Raw genomic sequence first — 21,047 nt, forward strand, 5'->3', positions numbered from 1 at the left:
TTGAATAGAGGATGATGGTGAATTTGAGATTAATCCGACATCATTTCACCATTTATAAATAAATTTGGTAAATCTATATATTTTCTCAGGAGAGGGTTTATGTGCTATCGCATTTGATATGAGTGGCCCTAATGGATTCCAAGGGCCATCCGCCTAGTTGCACAATAAGCTAACCACTGATTTTAGGGAAAGAGTTTTGCTATTAAGAGTACTATCCATTAATATAGAGTGATGGAACATTTATTAACAAACATCCTATTAAATTAAGTACTTTTTTTCCATTTTCATAGTCAATATTCCCTTGAAGCTTCTTGATCGAAAATAATGTTCCTAACTGAAAAATTGCAAATATTTTTCTCTTGATCCTACAACAATAGACATTCTTGACAACCAGTGATAATTATAATAAATAGTTATATTTACGTTGATTTTCGTGTTAATACCCGTAATACCAGTACTGGTCGCCCATGTCAATTAATCTATCCATCTTTCAAACGGTTTTTTTTACATACATACTGAGGTGAAGAAATATGTGATATCAGGACAGCACCTGCCGAGTTTCACTTGTTTGTTATTAAAATAGAGTTAGTATTCGAGGTAAAAGAGTAAACAAGGTCCTTGATTAAATATGACGATTTCGGAAGGATAATATGCTAAATTCAGAATGCTTCCCGGTGGATTTTTTATTGAAATCATTTCCTTTTCTTTAAAATACAAAACTATCTTCAAGTATTTTGCATGAAAGTTGATGATTAAAAAACTCTATTTAAGGTTGCATCTACGTCTGTAAATGTTCCTTTTGGGCCAAAATAGGTTTTAAACTAAACTTTTTCCTATAATTAACACACAAATATTCAATCAAAATAATTTTTTACAATTTTTTTTCAAATAAATTACACATCCGTATTTTGAATTAAAGTTAGCGAACAAATCTACATGTGATAAAGATGCGTTTTTCATAATTTTTGCTGATAGGCATTCTTTGTAAATTGTGATTCTTTGCTAAATAATTTCACCTTTTAAATTTTATATCGTAGTCACATTCTATTATTTCAGACTTAATATACGTCTGAATATTTTGTCCACTGGGCGATGTTTTTTGGCACCTTGATGGTTTCCGATGGTAAAATTGCAAGTTCTAGATGTATTAAAAATAAAGAAGAATTCTTGGAGAATTGCCAATTAACAAAATATTTCGGTCAGAAGGAAATATTTCTCCACGAATAAATGGTCTCTAAAAGATCTTTTCAGCAATACAATTCCACGCAAAGTATTATAAGCTCATCTTGGAGGAGAAATAGTTTCCGAAGGAACCCATTAGCATACCTTCTAAATTACGTAGTTTAATTATCCAGCAGAAATATCGCCATCTGAGCTCGATAGCCTCTTAAACCTCTTTTCTTCATACTAATGCTAGTTTTCGCTAATGTTAATTAATCAAGAAAATTTTTAAATAGAGGACAAAAGAATTTTGCGAAGAAGTCAATTTTTTTTATTTCATGCGCGGCCTTATAAAGATTACTTTTGTCAACGGATACCGTGAAAAATACCTGACTTTCCTTCTAATTCCATTATTAGGAGGGAAAACTAGCTTCTAAAATAAATAATTACTGTTCGAAATTTATAACAGAATCTTAACTTACTAAAATTGAAGAGTCATTTTATACAAAATTTTGTGTTACCTGTAATTATCGGAATGACAAAGTTCATGATCAAATGTTTGTGGAAGGAATAATTCAAACACTATCAAAAAACGTTTAGCCTGAGGCAGTGAATTCATCGCAGAATTAGAAGTGCCGGAACGCACTTCCCTTAATTTTTTTAGAAGTGAAATATTACTGTGTGTGTTTCTTCATGTCAAGTTATTATTCACATTTTATTACAATTTTTTTGTTTTGGTTACGGCAGTATATGTTACACATTTTCAGTCATCAAAATTGATAATAGTGTCATTTGACTATCATGTGTTTTGTTAACCAGTGTCGGAACGTCGTTCCGGCGCGTTCCGGAAACATGCCGACACTGGCCTGAGGCCAATATTTCTTTAGGGAGGTGTTATCTTGAATTCCACTGATCCAATCAATATCTAATTGCCATTCTTTTATTCAAAAACTTTTCTAATTGTTAGTACAAATTTTTCTCCGGTCACACGATTCCATGCATTTTGAACTCCTTTGGCCAAAATAGTTTTCAAATTAAAATTTCTCTTATAATTGCATACAAAATATAATTGAATAAAAATAAATACGTGCAATAGTTTTTCAAATAAATATACAGATCCGTATTTTAATTCGGATGGCAATATTTTTTTACGGATACATGGTCTTAAAAAAAGAGCTTTTCAGGAATACAAATCCACCCAAAGTACTTGAAGCTCATCTTGTTCACGTTTTATTAGTTAAGTTTTATCCTTTCATAGAACATTGCTAGATTTTATCATGCGTTCGTTTACCAATTCTCTGCCAATGGATCCCTTCTTGAAATTTAATCCATGAATTGGATCCTCTTTTTGTTTGAGTTTTATCTATTTTCAAATGATAATACTAGTGACGTTTTCAATTCCCAAAATACTTTTCACCAAACTCAATATTTCTATGAGGAGATGTGGTCTTAAAACAGCATTTCAACCGTCCCACTCCATGCAAAATATATGAAGCTTTCCTGAAGAGAATTTTTCCGTAAAGAAAAACATCAGCATGCATACCGAGTTACGCTTCTCATTCAACACGAGTGGAATTGTCGTATTTAGATGAGAATCTCAAGTCTCCTTTTCCTTAAAATAGCAAATAGTTCACCGAAAAAAATGTAACTCTGGACGGAAGTATTAATCAAATAGATCAATCTTTCCAAAAGTTAATCCATCTCCTCAATGGAGCGTTTTCGGCATCTATTCCCTATAAAATAACTAATATCAATATCCCTATCCAATAATCCCTATAAACTAACTAATAACTAGTCGGGGATATCAGAAGGGAAAAACATTTTCTCTTATAAACCACTTGCATCAAAATTAATCAGCACTTTAATTTCTAAATTTTTATAATTAATATTACCATTGAAATGACAATCATAAATAATGTTAGACACATTTTTATAAATGATACAGCAATTCCGGCTTAACTCGGTGGAAATCTTAGATAATTTAATATGATGAAAGCACTATTCTATTTCCACTTTTATTTAATTCTATCGACTCACGTTTCGGCAAACAATGCCATTTTCGCTTTGAATTTATGAATATCATTATTATATAATTTTATTAGCCCATCGTTAAGAAATTTTCTTACATATGAAAGTTACCTCGAAAATGACATAATGTTCCCTACCGACAGAAATGAAGAAGTATGGAAATAGACAAGTGCTTTCATTACTAATTTATTAAAAATTATTAAATTTCAGTATATTTTGACCGTAAAGAAATATTTTTAAAGGAAGTAATGATATTAAAAAGAGCATTTCTTCGTTCATTCCAACTGCTTTAACTATGTTATAAATTTTAAAAGTCAATAAACCTACTTCTGCCGAAAAGTAATATTTTAAAAGGAATTTTGTGATCTTAAAAAGACTATTTCTTCCATCCATTTCCAAGCGAAATACTTCTTGCCCGAGGTTGTGGAAATATTTTCGCAAAGAAACCCATCAGCGTGCATTCTGAATTACGCATCTTAATTCTCCCCAAATGGAATCGCCGTCTTTAATCCGCGTTTCTCGAGGCCCCTCTTTATTATTCATCTGTGGCTGGCTTCTCCGTCCTCGTTTCGCTTTCCTGCCTGCCTACCTGCTTCTCCATTCCCTCAGGAAGGATAAGGCCCCTCCACACTCATTCGTCTCAGCATCTTTCTTGGTTACTTTCGGGAGATGGAGAAAGAAAAAAAACCGTGCGGCTCGCAGGCTGAGCGGGGTCAGAAATGTGGAAAGAGTCATTGCGTGGGAGGACGGCACTGAGCAGTTTCCACCGTGGCTTCGAACTTCAAAGCAACTTTATACCTTGCGCTGTTAAAACATTTTTATTTCATGGATATTATGGCTAGGATCCTTAGGCAAATGCACTTGGAAAATTAGAGGAATCTTTTATCTCTACTTTAATCTCTAAATAATTTTCACGATCAAACAGTACGAAATTTTAGATAGATAACATTACATTTGCAATTTTTTTGTATTGAGTTGAAAATTTAATACAAGTTTTACTACCCTAGGACAAGGTTTTATTTAATTTCTATTTGTCTTCTTATTCCATACTATTTTTCAAGTTTATAAAAGGTTTTTCTGCAATACTTTATGACTCCCTAAGTGAAATTCTTCAGTTTTGGTTACATCCGAGTTGGTTGTTATGGTAGTGAGTGTAGTTTCGCTGGCAACTGACACGGTAGTAATTTAAAATGAAGAATTTCATCGTACAATCGTACAGGTATCCATTTTAACGTTTCCCTAAAAGTTTTTCTCTTAGCTTCTCATTGTTGATGGAAAAACCATTCGATATTCCCCAATGGTTCCTTTCGTATTCACTGAATTTATTGGTGTTTATTTGCTGCGTTTATTGTGTGTATTGCTCATCGCATTCTTCATAGGCTAATGGTTCCTTATGTTTCTCCTTCTCTTCATTTAATTTCATTTTTTTAATCATTCCGTCCATGTTATCAGTGATTTTTACGTTATGGCTTTTGAATATTGGAAGAGCGTAGAGCCGTTTTTTTTAATTTGTGAAAATCTGAAATGTCAAAATAACTGTGACCTACTTCTACTGATACAAATCGTGAATTGTCCTTAAAATTTTTTGACATTTTGAACAATACCGGAACAGTTTAGTAAATAAATGTGTAGTGCAATGGAATACTCTTTTTGGCATGCGCCAATTTTATTTAGCATATCAGTTATTACTTAGTACTGTCTGACGTCACTAAAACCACAAAACGATTTTACGTTCAAATAATGCAAAATTTTAGATAGATACCGTTAAATTTGTAATTTTATTGAGATTATATTACCATTTTTACTATCCTTGAGCATAGGCATACTTCAGTTATATTTTTTTCTTATTCCAAGCAACTATTATTTTTAAAATGTTTGTTCCGCGATAATTTATGACTCTCTAACAGAAATTCATCATTTTTGGTTACGGCGAAGGTGTTAAGGCGAAGACAACAGTTTCGCTGCCATCATTGCCTAACAACTCAGGCAGTAGTAACAGAAAATAAATAATTTCGTCACACAACCTGAAAATATCCATTGCCACGATTCCCTAAGGTGTTTACCTCTTTTCTTCCTATATCGAATAACCCTCATTTTCGATTTCGATTTCCTCCGATGGTTTCTCTCGTGTTCACATTGTTTAGTGGTGTTGCCAACTTTAACTTTAAATCGCATTCTTCATAGGCTAATAGTTGCCTGCGTTGATCTTCATTTTATTTCCTTTTTTGTCCGCCCATCCAGTTGATTTGCCAGTGTTACAGTAACTATATCATTTTAAATATCAGAGGATTGTGCAATCGCTTTTTTTAATAATTTATGAACTATCTAGAATGTCAAATAAACTCCTTCTTTGAAATAAACAAATAGTGAACTATCCTTGAATTTCTTGAAATTTTGAAAAATACTGGTAGAGTATATAGTATATACACTAAGTTTTTTAGCATGTCAGTTCTTTACTTAGTACTGCTTGACTCATTTCAAGTTACTCCAACAGGTCAAGTTCTTCCCGGAGCGCGTGATTTCTTCCATTTACATCCTGATTTAATTCACTTATTTTTTAACTGCGTGTCGGTTCATAAAATCAAGAAAAAATGCAATAGTTGGGCACTGCTAATTCTCCGTTCTAATTTGTATGCTCATATTTTGAATCCCTTTGAGCCATATTAAAATTTAATTGGGGTTAACTGTATGAATGCTATTCCTTCAGTATATTTTTTCAAATCTTGCTTAGAGTTCTCATTGGATTCAAATTTGAGGCTAAGTTTATATTTTATCACTCCTAACTTCTAATTCAGCCGCCGACTCCTGGAGGGAAATGCATTGAGTTATCCTCCAAGAAAAAATTTTTGTTAACTTTGGATCTTAGAATAAGGTTAGAATAAGTCAGATTAAGGAGAAGATCATGAAGTATCCCGAGAATTCGTAATGGATGTAATTGCAGGACATGAGCTAGAGTCTCTCTCTCCCTCACCCTCTTTCGTGATTCAATAGATAGACTACACAGTTTTTTAAATCATCTTCCCGAAGATTATCTTAAAACTATCCTTCTCTTATGTGATACTCTCAATCATCATTCTACGATAGAAAGTCACAGAAAAAAAGAGGTAAAGACAGAGATAAATCAAATGTCATTCATTCCTCGTACTATCGAAGATAGTAAGGAGGCGTGAAACGATATTTATGATAACATGTTTCACTTTTCATTTTTTTTTTCCTTCATTTCCTTGTGGTAATCTTTTTCTGTGATTATTACCGTGCAAGTGTAAGTACGCTTTTAAGTCTTAATTGTTCTTCCTGAATTCATTCACATTCATTTTTACTAAATTGTGATTATTTTTTGGCAAAGAAGGAAATCCGTAAATTTAAGAACGTAAAAACGTCAATGTAAAAATTGACATAGAAAAGTACAGGCTTAAGTCTGAATGGCTGAGAGGAAAGGAGCAATTGGTAAAATTACAGTGGTTGCTAGTTCAAGAAAATCCTTCATGCATAGATTAAAAGTGTCTAGTTGTATTTTAATTACAAATATTTCAATTTCCTATCAAAAACAATTATGTTTTTAATACTTCAATTACCTGTCTTCAGAGGAAAGATTTCAAGGGAAATTAGAGATATTTGTGCTATCTCATTCATTATAAATACTGTGATGAGAGATAACGGGGTATAAGTTCTCTCTACGCTACATTATTTTAGCTATTGTCAAGTGTTACGTTAAATAGTTAATGGCCATAGTTACCAGGATGTTCATCTTACAATTTAATATTTAATAAAGGTTCATTCAACTTGCTCTCGATAACATTTTCAACCATTTTAATTACATTCTCTATTCACTCGAACCGTAATGAATAAACATCTCCAAGTTTCCAACTTCTGTAGATTCTATCATTCTCGAGCAACTCCGAGTGGCCTGCTAGTTTCAAATGTAATTTAGTGGCATGAAATCGCAATTAGTGATAATTTTACCTTCATTACTAAGGTAAAAATTCAGTGTAATCTGAAAAAGAATGTGAACAGATTTATCACTAAGGTATGAATCCCGTTAGTATATGAAATACATTTTCGTACGGACGCTCCTGGTATTTTTTTTTATTCCTCCATTGAAATCCATTCCTGGGACAAGCCTTCGTTTCCAATCGAAGGCCACTCCTTACCGCTCCCCCCTAAGCTGGATGGTCTCCCATTATCATCATCATCGATATTTTTTTCTCTTTCCCTCATTTTACTTGATGTTAAAAGCGTGGTGAGTTCCGTTGCCCGGGAAATTCCACGAATGCTGAATGGGCCGGAAATCGAGCACCACCCGAACTGCGAGAATGTGTCTCCCCCTGGCGAGCGGATTCAGAAACAGTCGTCGGCACGGAAGGGGTTGGGGAGGAGTAAGGGGTAGGGAGGTTAGGATGGCTCGGAGAGGAGGAGGGGGAAAGCAATGGAACGGAAGACTATATCGGGTAGAATCGAGCAGGGCCAGCAGATAGGCATATTCTCTAGCGGATCGAGGGAAAAAAAACCTCTCACGATTCATTATTTTCTGATTGATGAATTACTACGTGTATAAGCATCATAGCAGTAAGAGGGCACATCACTACTGCTCAACCGGTCTAGTTTCGTGGTGTATCACTTATAGTATGTCGTATTACTTTATAAATTACTATGATTTCATTACTAGTGTAACACCTCATTTCATATTAGCGATAGCACTTGCTAAGCACATATTAAATAGCACCATTTTAATCAGGGTTAAGCATTATAGCATTAAGAGGGCGCACCACTACTGCTCCACCGGTCTGATTTCGTGGTGTATTATTTATATTATGTCATATCACTTGACAAATTGCTATGACTTCATCACTAGTGTAAAACATCATTGCATAATAGCGATGGCACTTGCTAATCATATGTTAAGTAGCACCATTTTAATCTATTGCATGACTCCTGGCCTGAATATGGTCACATATCGTAGCTAATTAGGAATATATTTTTTTCCTTAAGAGGTGTCGGGTTGAATTAAAGGTTCACCTGCATTAGTCACACACTTTCTTTGTAAATAACGTGATACAACTATATTACGGGTAACAGCAGAATGAAAAACGGAAAAATTCATTATTTGGGTTTTAGTAATTTAGTGTGTATATAGCAATAAAATAGTATCACTCCAAATTTTTCTTGTGGTACGATGCTTTTCAACTTCATTTCGTATATTGTGAGCGTTCTCTTAAGCTTAATCCAATTTACCTGGTTTTATTTATGGATTGCGATTACCTAAGAGCAGTAAAATCCTCTATTAATAATGGATATACTTTTAGTGGTTTTGTGCAGTTCCAATTACTCTTCTTTAAATGATAGAAACGGGTATGGAGAGCCTGTCTCCATAAATTAGACGAATTGGAATTTGTGTGTATGAGGTATCACAATTAATAATCAGTTTAAAGTTAACAATCAGTAAAACGAATGACAAAATATCTTTAAAGTTAATAAGTATTATAGAGACGCTGTTTAAATTATTTCAGCATATTGAGAAAAGCCCATAATTTTCGCTAAATTTCTAAAACAGCAAGAAAAATTATTTAGCAGTCACAATTTCATGAATTTAGAGCTGATTTAATACTGAAAACCCATTCAATTTCTTCTAATTTCACTCATTCTTTTTCTGAGATGCAAAACACAACGTGAGAGGAACAACCACCCCATTGTTTTGTCCTATGATTTTATCTAAATGATGTGTTGTAAATACAAGAACGAACACTTATCCTAAAATTAAAGGAACGTGTAATATTTCGGTCTTGCCGCATGAATGGCGAAAGGATTGGAAAGCTAGAGGTCCATGGTTCGGCTCCTTTCCCTGGGGAATTTTTTCTGCAACTTATGTAGTGTTAGTATGGGAGGTTAGAAACAGTGTCAGAAAATTAAATATTCAATGATAGGATAATCTCTAATTTCTCCAAAAACTATTAAGCCATTGCAAGCAACAAATCTTTTTACGATGAAATTTTGAGGTTCATGAACTTTTTTTCATTATTTATGTAGGAACAATCCTATAGAATATTGTCCTGGAAAAAATTATTAACTCTTTGATAGCAATATAATTAAATACATACCATTTTATTTTTTGGCGCTAAATGAAGCACAAGTTTAGCATTTGACAAACCCTTATTTTTTCAATTTAGCAGCTACATATTTACTCTATTTCTGATAATAGTTACTACCATATGTTGCCTATAAAAAAATGATTTCAGGTAAAATAGCAGGTTCTTGAAGAGTAAAGACTGAAAAATTGTTATTATCACCAAGTTGCAAGTTATTGAAACTTGTTACATACAGCTCTACGGGTCTTCCGTGCGTCGACTAACTGCACGTATTTCTTCTTTACAACATTATTCATTTTAAAGTCCATGTATTTTGTGTTAAATATTCCTCCGGAGGTCTATCCATAACTCATCTTTCAGCGGCTGCTCTCATCAGTGTTTGAAAATTTTCCCGATTAGATTTTTTCCCCTCTTTGCGTGTATTCCCATGAGAGATCTTCGCTTCCCAGCTCCTCGTTATGCCATCGATCCACTTACCCTTCTGCACCATCCTGTAGCACCTCACTTAAAACCTTCTCATCTTTTTTTTCCTCATATTTCGGCAAAATTTCTCTACCGATGGGAAGGAGTCATTTACATGATTTACACTTTATATAATTAGCGTAACAAAGAACTTCCGTATTTTCAAGCGGATGATGTCGTTCCTAAATTGTTTGCTACAAAAAGTCTCCTAAAGACTACTCGTTTTTCATTAACATTTGTGATGGCCTACCTTGCACCTACCCTAATATTCCGTACATTTTTATCAACCCTTTGGTAAAATTGAGTTTGATTTCAAAGCTCTCTATGCAAACAGCGAGCACATATTTAATGAAAATTTCAATTATTGTAGTCAATAACTAACATTTACATAGTTTGATCCTCCAAAACAGGGTAAGGTGGCACTGGCAAAGTAACTAGGACATATACGACATTCACATACATCTGCTTAGTCTAGGTTGAGGTATCACTTTCTCAAGCCAAATTTCGGCTTGAGTCACTGAATGTGAACAACAACTGAGTAATGAGGGTTAAGTCGACCCTTACGATAATATTTCAGACAGAAATCGAAAAGCAGAAGTTCCGGATATTTACATATAATTTCTCTATAATTCGTACCTACTAAAACAATAGAACGTTAGCTTACGCTAATCGCAATCGAGTTTTTGGCGGTTTGCGATTCATTTTTGATAGCGATTACGTCTTTGAGAACTTACGTAACTATTATAGAACATACGCATTCCAATGTATCCTCACTCACTTAATAGCAAAAATTTCCGAAAGACTACTCGTTTTTCATCAACACTTTTGGAGGTCTATCTTTCAACTTGAATTTATTAATTAACATGCCGTACATATTTGATTAACCCCTTAAAAATGAGATAAATAAAAATGCCAATCAACTCCATTCTCAACTATCTATGCTAGCAACCTGCATTTCTTTTATTAATTTTGGTTTGTTTTTAGTCAAAAACTTTCACTCAGATAATTTGAACTGAACTCTGTACATCCCCATAAGAGTGTGAAGTGGCACCGGGAAAGTAACGATTACATCCACCCTGAAACTGTGAAATTCACATGCCTACGCTTATTCTAGGTTAAGCAAATATTTTTCCAAACCAACTTTCGGGTCGAATCACCGAGTGTGAATAATAACTGAGAAATAAGAACAACGGTAAGGTGGTCTCTTACACTGATTTTTCAGATTGAAAGCGAACATTTGGTTCATAATATATAACTATAATTCCTCTAAAATGCGTGATGAAAGAAATAGAATATTATCTTAAGGTTATCGGAACCGAGTTTTTTTTAGTATTTGCGGTACAGTTTTCATAGTACATACGTATTCCAGGTTTCTTCAATGTATCCTCACTCATTTGCTACCAAAAAGTCTCTCCAATGTTAGTTGTTTTTCATTTACATTTGAGGAGGTCTTCCTCGGAACTTTATTGAATTATTAATTTTGCATAAATATTTTGTCAACCTTTCGGCAAAATGAATGAAGCACTGAATAGTAAAGGCCTTCACGTTGTAGAAATCCATCTTACTGATTTGTGAATGAAAAACTTTGCTGTTTCTACAATTTTTTTTCTACAATTTGGAACTTTATTTTCATGACTAGTTTCGATACACTGTATCATATTCATAGGACTAGCAGTACAAGTAGCGTCGTTGTGGGTTATATATCAAAAAGGGGGAAGAGTGGAAGGGGTGGGGAGGGGAAAGGGGTGGAGAGGAGATGTCTGTAGAGCGCTACATTGTTTCACTTCGCGTAGGAGGGGGGGAGAGGGAAGGGAAAGGAAGCGTACTTAGGGATTTTTTCTGTAGAAATTGTAGAAACTGTAGTTGTAGAAACCAAATTGTAGAAACAGCAAAGTTTTTCATTCACAAATCAGTAAAATGAATGAAGCAACATCGCCAATAAATTCCATTCTCAACAATCTATGGTTATATCATGCATTTATTTTATGAATTTTTGTTTGTATTTAGTCAATAACTATCAGTCTGATAATTTTAACCTTGAACACCCATAAAAAAGTGTAGGGTGGCACAAGTATATCTATCCTGAATGTGTAAAACTTACATGGCTCTTCTGTATCTTCCTGTGTGCTTCAAGACCTCAATTAATTACATTGAGTTATGCATGGTAGAAAACAAGACTTTGTGGTATCTGCTCGTCATAATCAATGACCAATATGAATTCAATTCATTACGTTCGGTAAACATACCATCAAATGAATATGATCAAATCGACTTATTCAATCCAATAGTTAGTATATGTATAAATTTAAACATTAAATCGGACAATAGAAAAATATTCTAGCGGTGCCATAGCTGTTTGGAATTTCAAGCTCCAATTTAAAGCTGATAGGAAGGTCCAGTTTGTGTTCAAAATCTCGTTCCAACACCATTTAAAATATTCATGTAATGGTAGCTATTGCACATTCCCGATAATCCATATCCAATTGCATAAAAAAATTGGGTCACAAGCTTTGGTCCCTTTCTTATTATGTTTGGCGATTGGTTTTCGCAGTCTAGACTGAGGTTTAAACTTGTGATGCTTAATTTTTTTATGCGGGTTGAATCGCAATAACCCAGTTCCATACATTACCGCCAATATCCACGCCGATATCGCCACTGCATCTACTCAATTCCGATAATTATTTCCTCGCCTTGCGTTGGGAGTAATTCCATCATTCCAAATGTGCCCCTCGAGAAGGCACGAATCTCATTCCATCACTTCTTTCCTGGACCTCTCCACTGCACGAATGGCTGAACGATTCCTCCCTTCCATCACATTGCTTTACCCTCGCACTTAAAAATGTTGAACAATAAAATCCTTAAAAAATAAATAGAAGAAGTTTCGGGAGGCAAGATCGAACTCGCCATCATTACTTCCGTAGTCGACCGCCGTGACCACTGGCCTATCGCTGTCATAGGGTAATCACCATTCAATACAGCTGATACAGCCTTGGAGGTCAAATAGTGGATAAGTCGAGTAATTGGACAATACCAATGACTTGGGCACCCTTTAAAACCCATGGGTCGACACCTTTGTTGGTATCCTATTCTTTTTGCCACCCTTATGACCTTGACTGTGACCTTACTGGGTCAAGGGTTGAATTTTCGAAAATAAAAGGGTTATTTTCGGTTTCCTCGTGTCCGAAAACCTAAGAATTGACATATTGGTCAATGAAATTCAGACTTTTTTTATATTGATTTTTTTAACATTGAAACCCCATAAGGCGAATTCGAAATTTGGATTTGGCCCACATTGTGAGGTCAAAAGGTCAAAATTGTAAAATTTTGCTTGCACTCAACAAAACTTAGGACTTTCCCCTATACGTATGCCAATTTTCAAGAATATTGCTCGAGGGGAAGTTACTAAAATTAGAGGTCAAAAATGACACACGACCCTTGGCACAGTCTATATATCCTAATTTCAGTTTTTAAGGCCTTTAATCGCTTTTTTCTCAAATTTTACGAGAAGTGCGTCGTCTAGCTTCGGCATATTGAATTTGTAGCCGTGATCTACCAAATCAGAAATTTTTAGCTCGATTGGTCAACCGACGGTTGTGTATTGCCCTTGTTAGTTTCTTGAGCCATATCCGTCTCCATAGAGACCTTTTCAGCCAATCTACATATCCTTGGATCCCACTGCTGGCAATCTTATTTTGGTTACTCTAGGCCAGCGTAAAGTTCGCTCAAAGAAACATAGAGGATCTGATTGGTGTGGTGGCTTCCCACTCTGTGGGTCCAGCATTCCAATATCGGTGGTGGTGGAGACTGCCAAATTCCTTCTTGAGTGCTTTGTTGAGTGCACTTGTAGTACCACACACCGTCCGTCCGTCTATGGGATGTTAAGCTGTTGCCTACTGGAGGCCTTCCGATAAGACCCGGCAAAATCCGCGCCGGGTTTCTCTTCACCCTTTCTTCTCTACCGTGTTACTGCCCACTCTTCTCATATCCCAAATTACCTCAGTTGTCGTTTGCCTCCAAATACCATACAATGCCATTGAATAAAAAAAGCGAGAATATTATTGACACGTGTCATTGTAAAACTAGAGCTTTTTGCAAGGTCCTGGTGAAAACTTATTCAATTTGAATGCATTAGGGTAAAATCCTTGAACTATGCGTACATTGGGAAAACGGTCACTTCAAAAACTCAGTCACCCCTTCAGAGGTTGCCGTCCATTTTCGATAATATCTGTGATTTTCTGCATCTATTTATATTTTATTGAAATTTATTCAAAATATTATGTCCATTGAAGCACTAGGAGTATCGATACTTACAAAATATTATTAATGTATCAGTGCAGTTACAATTCAAAAGCAATTTTTTTCTTGGGTTCTAATAGCTACTTATTAATAAAGCAACCTATGAAGCAACGTGTCACCATTATTCAACCATGCTATTTGAACATTGGTTTTGTTGACGTTGTTTTTAAGACGGCTTTGGGTGCTCAGCCTTCGGAGGTTAGATTTTTGTGATGGAAGCAATGTCTAGGCTATCGCCGCAGGAATGACACAGAAAATGATGATTCCGGTTGGCTGAACTGAGCGAAATTGTTAGTTAAGCCATGACTTCACCCCCCCCCCACGTTCAGCTATTGACATATTTTAAATTTTGGATAATCTGCTAGTAAACCATTTAACCAGGTCTACTGGTAAACTAGTAAACTACTAGCTGGGTGAGGAAACGAGTTAAACTTTGTCTATTTACGTTTTTCGCACCATTTTGGTAGGTGAGAGCATTTTCTCTTCAACAATGGGGTTGAAAGTACGGCTCCCGGAAAGGTAAATTCTACGATACAAAACTCGCGCTCTTTCATCACTGTCTCAAATCTGGTGAATAGAAAAGATAAGTTTACGTATTATTTCTAGATTTTTAGAAAGCTTTCGACATTGCGTTTCACAAAAAAAATTATGCGAAATACAGTCTCAATAGGGATACACGAAACAGTAGTATACTGTATATTCGACTTTCTAAGCGAGAAAAAACAAATTCTTGACGAAATTAGCCCTGATGTCGTTAAAGTGACATTAGGTGCTCCACAAGGAAGCGTAATCAGCCCCCTTTTTCTTTATGTACATAAATAACCTATTCTCCCGAATTATCAGTAAAATTCGTTTATTTTCTGACGATTCTGTCATATGTATTTAGTGATCAATCTCACCAAGCCTACTCAATTCAACCTGAGCATTGAGTGAAGTATGCACATTGTGACGCAGTAGACATCGCGATCAAATGGAGTTTTTTTTGCTAAAATTAACCTTCTCAGTCCCCGGACATATCTACCGTGATTTTTGGTCGGAAGATAATGTTTTTTCGTTTAAGAGATGTTAACAACCAACATTTGCGATATAATTGAATAATGCTTCTATATGATGCTTTCTTCCGTCATGATGCTCTGAAATAGTTGCGATATCGACAATTCAAGGAAAAAATTCAAATGTAGACGTATTGTATATAATTCTCCAGGACCGAGGAAGTTAATAAGGGATAATTTCTTCCACAAGGAAGCGTATTCGGCCCCATTTTGTTCATTACATACATAAATAGCCTCTGTTCTCGAATTAAAAGTAACGCACGTTTATTTTCTGAATATTCTGTCATTTACCGCTAAATTAGCGATCAATCTCACCTAGCATGCTCAAATCAACCTGAGAACACGCTATAAGTAAAGCATGCATGTAGTGACGCAATGGAAATTCTTTTTTTCGCGATCAAGTTGAGTTTTTTTGCGTTCATTAACGAGGGGAAATCGAATCTTGAGCTTAATTTATCGAGAAATGCCTCATTCCCTCGAAGAATCGTGAGATGTGGAAGCTCCAATGAGCGGGGGCACGAAAGGGTTGAAGGTGTTTCCAAAAGAGTAAGAAAGAAAAGGGAGCGGGTAGCTATGCGAGTGTGCTCGCGAAGGAATGCTCTTCCGATTACGTTTGCTTTTCGCCGCGCCCCTGCAAACTGCAGCATTTTATATAATTCCATGGGATGAAAGCCGATTTTCCGATACTGATTCCAATCGGTTCTTCGGCGGAGCTCCCTTTGCCTTGGAAGTGTGCCGACCGACCGCCTCTCTTTTCTTTCAATCAAAAACAGGAAAAGCGATTTTCGCCCACGAAGTGTCTCAATTTGGAATAGAAAAAAGAATCGGCGTGGCACAATGGCGTAGGCTCCGCATTAAACGCGGCCTAGATTCCGAGAGAAAAGAGGCGGAAATATTAAGATTTAGGAATGAAGTTGTTGACTTAGTTTACTATGTGGAGGTGCACAAAAAAAAGAGAAATATCCTATTTCACTTCGTTTCTACTGCTGTCAAAAGGCATAGGTGGATTGTCAAAGGGCTTCAATTGGGTCTTTCATCTTTGTAGACAAGCCGTTGGGAAATTTTTTCAAATTCTCCTAGCATTTCAACTTGAAACGTTTGACGTCATAGTATGGAAAAATAGAGTCAAATGATAATAATTTATATGAGCTATAATGTTGGATTTTCGCAAAACTAACGAAAAATATTATCGAATGGCACGATGGTATGACAATCGTATTAATTAAAAATAATTGTTCTCTCCGAGGACTTGAACTAGGATTCTATTAAGTTCACGCTGATTATGTTTTGAACTACACAAACATGAATGCGCTTTTGTCGATTTCTATTAATATTTTCCTGGTAATTTTTTTTTTTAATTTGCTGACTTTTCTGCAGCGGAATATTTGCGTTTCGACTTCATTTACGGAAGATTCCGTCAAGTTTCACCAGCTGTTAGTCTGCACTGTTTCTTTGAACTAAAATGACTCCAATTGTACAAACCTACCGCAAGCGAAACGATATTTACTGTCCCTAGAGGAATAAAAGATAAATCTAAAAGGGAATGATCCTGAGATTTTTCTCTAAATGTACTATCACAAGAGCCAACTTTCTTATTTTATCCCTAACAATCATGTTATTTAAGATTTGGGAAGGGCTTTAGATAATTTTAGAAGTGGAAATTTTTAAATAAACTTTTGGATAATTCGAGAAATTTTCCCGGTCTTGAAAGATGAAAGGCGCAATTGAAACCTTTAACATTCCACCAACGCCTTTTGACAGCACCAGTAACGAAGTGAAATAGGATATTTCTCTTTTTTTAACTTCGTTTTTAACTTAAGTGAACGACTTCATTCCTAAATCTTAATATTTCCTCCTCGTTCTGTCAGAATCTAGGGCGCGTTTAAAGTGCAATCTACGCCTTTGTGTCAGTGTGTCCTGAAATTTTATTTGTGGCCGGTATTTCGGGCCTTGACAGCGTAACAGGACACTCATTTCTACGATATATTAGATTTAACATCCAAGTGTCCAGCGGGACTTTTTTCCATGGTCTGATTGGTGCAGTCTGCTAGAGGCGCAGTAAGGAATTAAGGCTAGGGGGTTTTAAGCGCAACTAATACTGGGGGGTATGGAATACCAGGGTAAGCGGGAGGTGCAAGGGAACATTTTTAAGATAAATGACTCAAAATTGTGAGTTTTTCAGCTGTGTGAATATTTTGATGTTTTGTTTGTGAGTCATCCGTCCCCCTTATATTACTTACAAAATTTGTGGTATTAAAATATTTTTATAAAAAATTCTCCGAGTTACGTGGTAGGTTTTCTCCCCCAAAAGCCCTCCCTCGCTGTGCCACTGCATTCTTCTCCATTTTGCAATAAATTAATGGATTCTTGTAGGAAGATTTCTCGGGATCGTCACCGAGTCAGGAAATGCATTACTCTGCCAAAGTTTCGATTTCCGACTCGGCCATCGTCCTCAGGGCAATGGTTGACCACAGTAAGAGAGTGAGATTAATATGATTACCAAGTCAGACGTAGAGGCGTCAGTAAATGCAGTTCCTGGCACGGTGGCGATCCCGAGAACTATTCATGCTGTCTCCAAGTGTAGAGATCCGCTTGTATCGTATTCAATACTTACTGCACTTGAAAACACTCGGCTGTTAGTGGATTAATATTTTTCAGTTCCATTTCTGTCCTGCTGTCCGGTTATTCCTCCAGAAATAAATAAAAATTCATGACTGAAACACTCCAACAAGTTTTGGAGGATCTTTTTTTGGGTTCTGATAAAATGGTGTCTTTAGTTTGAGTGTGGTATTTTCGTCGTTTGACTGCTTTTCCTGGTGGCCTAATGAGTTCCCACCGATTAACCCTTTACAACCGAATGTTGCTTCTAAGCAACATTAAAAATGTTTAAACTTTCAGCTCTATTTAGGAGATATCTAAACTAAATATTATTTTGTAGTGTAAATTTTAATGACGAAATATTTAGCTGCCGGGATAGTTATCATTGAGTGTAAAATTTTCAATTTTTCAAAATGAAAAATCTTGAAATTTTTTCTCCCAGATACAGCTCTGGGTTAGAAGGGTTATAAGGGTCCCTTGGGTTAATATATTTCTGCTCTATTTCCATAGAAAAATGAGGAGAATACAAATTTTCTACGGAAAAAACACTTTCAGGTCTGAAGAGATCTAGTCACAACTACAAAAAAATAGCGCAAATATGAAGCTAGTGTTCTTAGGACACCCCACGCGACACTGCCGGGTTAACGGATTCTTCCTCTCTCTCTGGTAGGATACAGCAACCGCCAGGCTGGCATTCCGTCTTCTTCCTTCGACTCCGAGTCCGGAGAGTCGTATTTCCCCGTGCCGTTCGTCCTACCCCCGGAGGAGGACTTCGGCATGGTGCCAGGGACGGGCGGCGCCTCCGGCAACCTCATCCCCGCCTCCGAGGACAAGCCAGCCCACCGTCACCACCACCAGCTGCACCACCACCACAAGGCTCCACCGCCCCCGGAGGCGGAGGCCACTCCTCCGGGGGCGGGCCAGGTGTTCACCTCGGAGAACTGCACACTCGTGATGGCGCAAACGGGAAGCACTCCCATGCTCCACTGCGAGGTGGGCGACATCGGCGAGGGGACGGTGAGTGGCGTAACTACGGGAGGTAGAAGCCTTGTCTAAGGATCTTCCGCGAGTTAATGATAATAATAACACATGTAGAGGGCTGAGAAACATATTGGTGTACCTAACTCAATTTTGTTTATTTAGAGATAGATATCCGTGGCAGCCTATTCCAAATTATAGTTTCTACCTAGAAATACAATGGTGCAAGTCATAGTTACACTTGGGACCGCCAGGTGTGCAGCACATACTGAAAGCCCTCAACACAATTCCAACTTTAATTAACGTAGAAAATTAATATTTATTAATTGAAAAACTTTGATTTCTGAATCACACCAATATGTTTCTAAGTCCTCCATTTATTTTTTCCTGAGATCTGTAATTAGTGCACAAAAATTAGCATGGAAAGTGGAGCTACATTTTCTGAGTGCCAATATTGTGTCGCACAAAATGTAGTAAAAATTGCCAAATCTTGAAGGATCACTGATAATTATGCTATTCAAATTAAGTAGTAAAAATAAATTTTCATTGATTATTATACAACTTCAACAGTTCAATTACTCAACGAGATGCAATATTTCAAAACTTAAGTGTTCTTATTTTAAACCGCAAATCAATTTCATGACGCTACAGTAAAACTGGTACCTGGAGCCAAAAGAAATCAAATAGAGTTCTTTCAGTCTTACCTGTCTCTCGCAACGTTTTCATCCAACTCGTTGTCACAAACATTTAATTGCTAGGCAGCTGACGGGGAATCCAGTGAAGCTCAGATATTCTTTCATTTGGATCCGATCCCCATCGAGTAATGGGCACACCGTGTACACAATGAAGATGCTATTCTGAAGCAATCGAGAACATATTAAGAAAGTCTCGAGCAAAAGTACCATTTCCAAGTTAACAGACAGGATGTCGCCCACCTTGCAGTGCAGCATGGCCAATCCAGGCTAAAACGGCAGTGGAAATATTTGGATGGGTTGGAGAGGTTACTCCAGATTTTACTCTATAACGGGGATTGAGCAGACAAAAATTGGCGCTCATAACACGAACCATTGAAGTTTCGAATGCTTCGCCCTCCTAACGATAACCTTCCACCTGCCTCTCCCAAATTAAAATCCGATACCGAGAGGTAAAACGAAACCATTTCACAAGAAAATATGGAGTTCATCACTTCCATGCGGATGTAAGCAATATGGGAAGGTAATGTGATACGTTTTTGCAAGGGAAATTTTAGCTCCCTTCAATCCATCAAAGCTTTTACGGATGTAAATTGATACTGAAAGTAATATAATACGATTTTACAAAGGGAAAATTGTGCTCCATTCTAACCTATTGAACCTTCGGAAAAGAAAGCCAACACAGAAAGGTAATCTGATATGATTATCAGGTGAAATGTAAGTAAGCGGGATGGGGACGAGGAGCAACGCAGACGCCACCTTTCAACAAATTTCATCACTGTTATTTACTTCACAATAATGCACGCGCTAGTGTAAAGACAGAAGAAAGGAAATCTACATTTGCAAAAGGAATGCTCAACGGGATATAATCGGAATTTAATTTTATTAGAGCTGCTCCACGGATTTTTTGTCTGATCATTTCGACTCGTGAACCGCCTTAGTGGTTTACATGACCGCAAAATTGCTATGCGTTCTTGCTCGGAGCGGAAGAAAGGTCGGAGCGGAGGGAAAGACGGAGCCTAGGGGGAAGTATCTTATGGTGGGAACCATAGCGTTGACTATGACCTTCACGGAGTGTCAAGTCTCCTCCATACCCTCCGCTCAGTAGATCTTGAATGTGAACCTCTTCGAAGCCCGGAACGATACGGTTTGAACGCGGAACTTTCCGCTGCGGTTCTACATCCTGCTTATAGCGTAAATATCGATGGAAAAAAGCACCTGTAAATGCAAAATACCACATTTTTTATCAATAATCCGTTCATTTCATGTTTTCATGAGTCTTCATGGTTATGTAATAGCACATAGACTTCTGAAATTTTCCAGACTTTAATTAACTTATACTGACATTGGTTTCAACTGATAATTGTCATTCTCAAGGTCCGGGCTAAAGCGCAGGTTTCGTTGCAGGTAGATTTCGTAATAGGAGTGTTTCGTTACGGGAGTTTTTTGCGTGAATTGTCATTTTAAGGGTCCAGGGTCTCGCCAATTACTTCGAAATAGGGAGTTTCCTTCAAATTTAGTTGAATGAGGGTCCGTTACAGTCGTTCGTTCGTTACATACTTCTGTTCTTCATAAATTATAGTCCTCTCTTTCCCAAATGTGACCAAATCAAACACTTTTAAAAATTATTTTTCACTTAATTATAATGGTTTTATAATATGGTATGGTATTATGTTGTGTATGACCCTGGCTATTGG

General features: G+C 36.5%; 1 protein-coding gene across 1 annotated transcript in view; it reads left to right on the plus strand.

Annotated features, from left to right (window-relative positions):
• Nucleotides 1–21,047, plus strand: part of LOC124165818 — a 108,939-nt gene that overhangs the window by 67,647 nt on the left and 20,245 nt on the right. Inside the window, exon 3 of the mRNA XM_046543343.1 lies at nt 18,351–18,697. Within this exon, the coding sequence (XP_046399299.1) occupies nt 18,351–18,697 (347 nt within the window). The remainder of the gene's footprint in view (nt 1–18,350; nt 18,698–21,047) is intronic.

Source organism: Ischnura elegans, chromosome 9 (assembly GCF_921293095.1).
Source record: "Ischnura elegans chromosome 9, ioIscEleg1.1, whole genome shotgun sequence".
In the NCBI taxonomy this organism is placed as follows: Eukaryota; Metazoa; Arthropoda; class Insecta; order Odonata; family Coenagrionidae; genus Ischnura; species Ischnura elegans.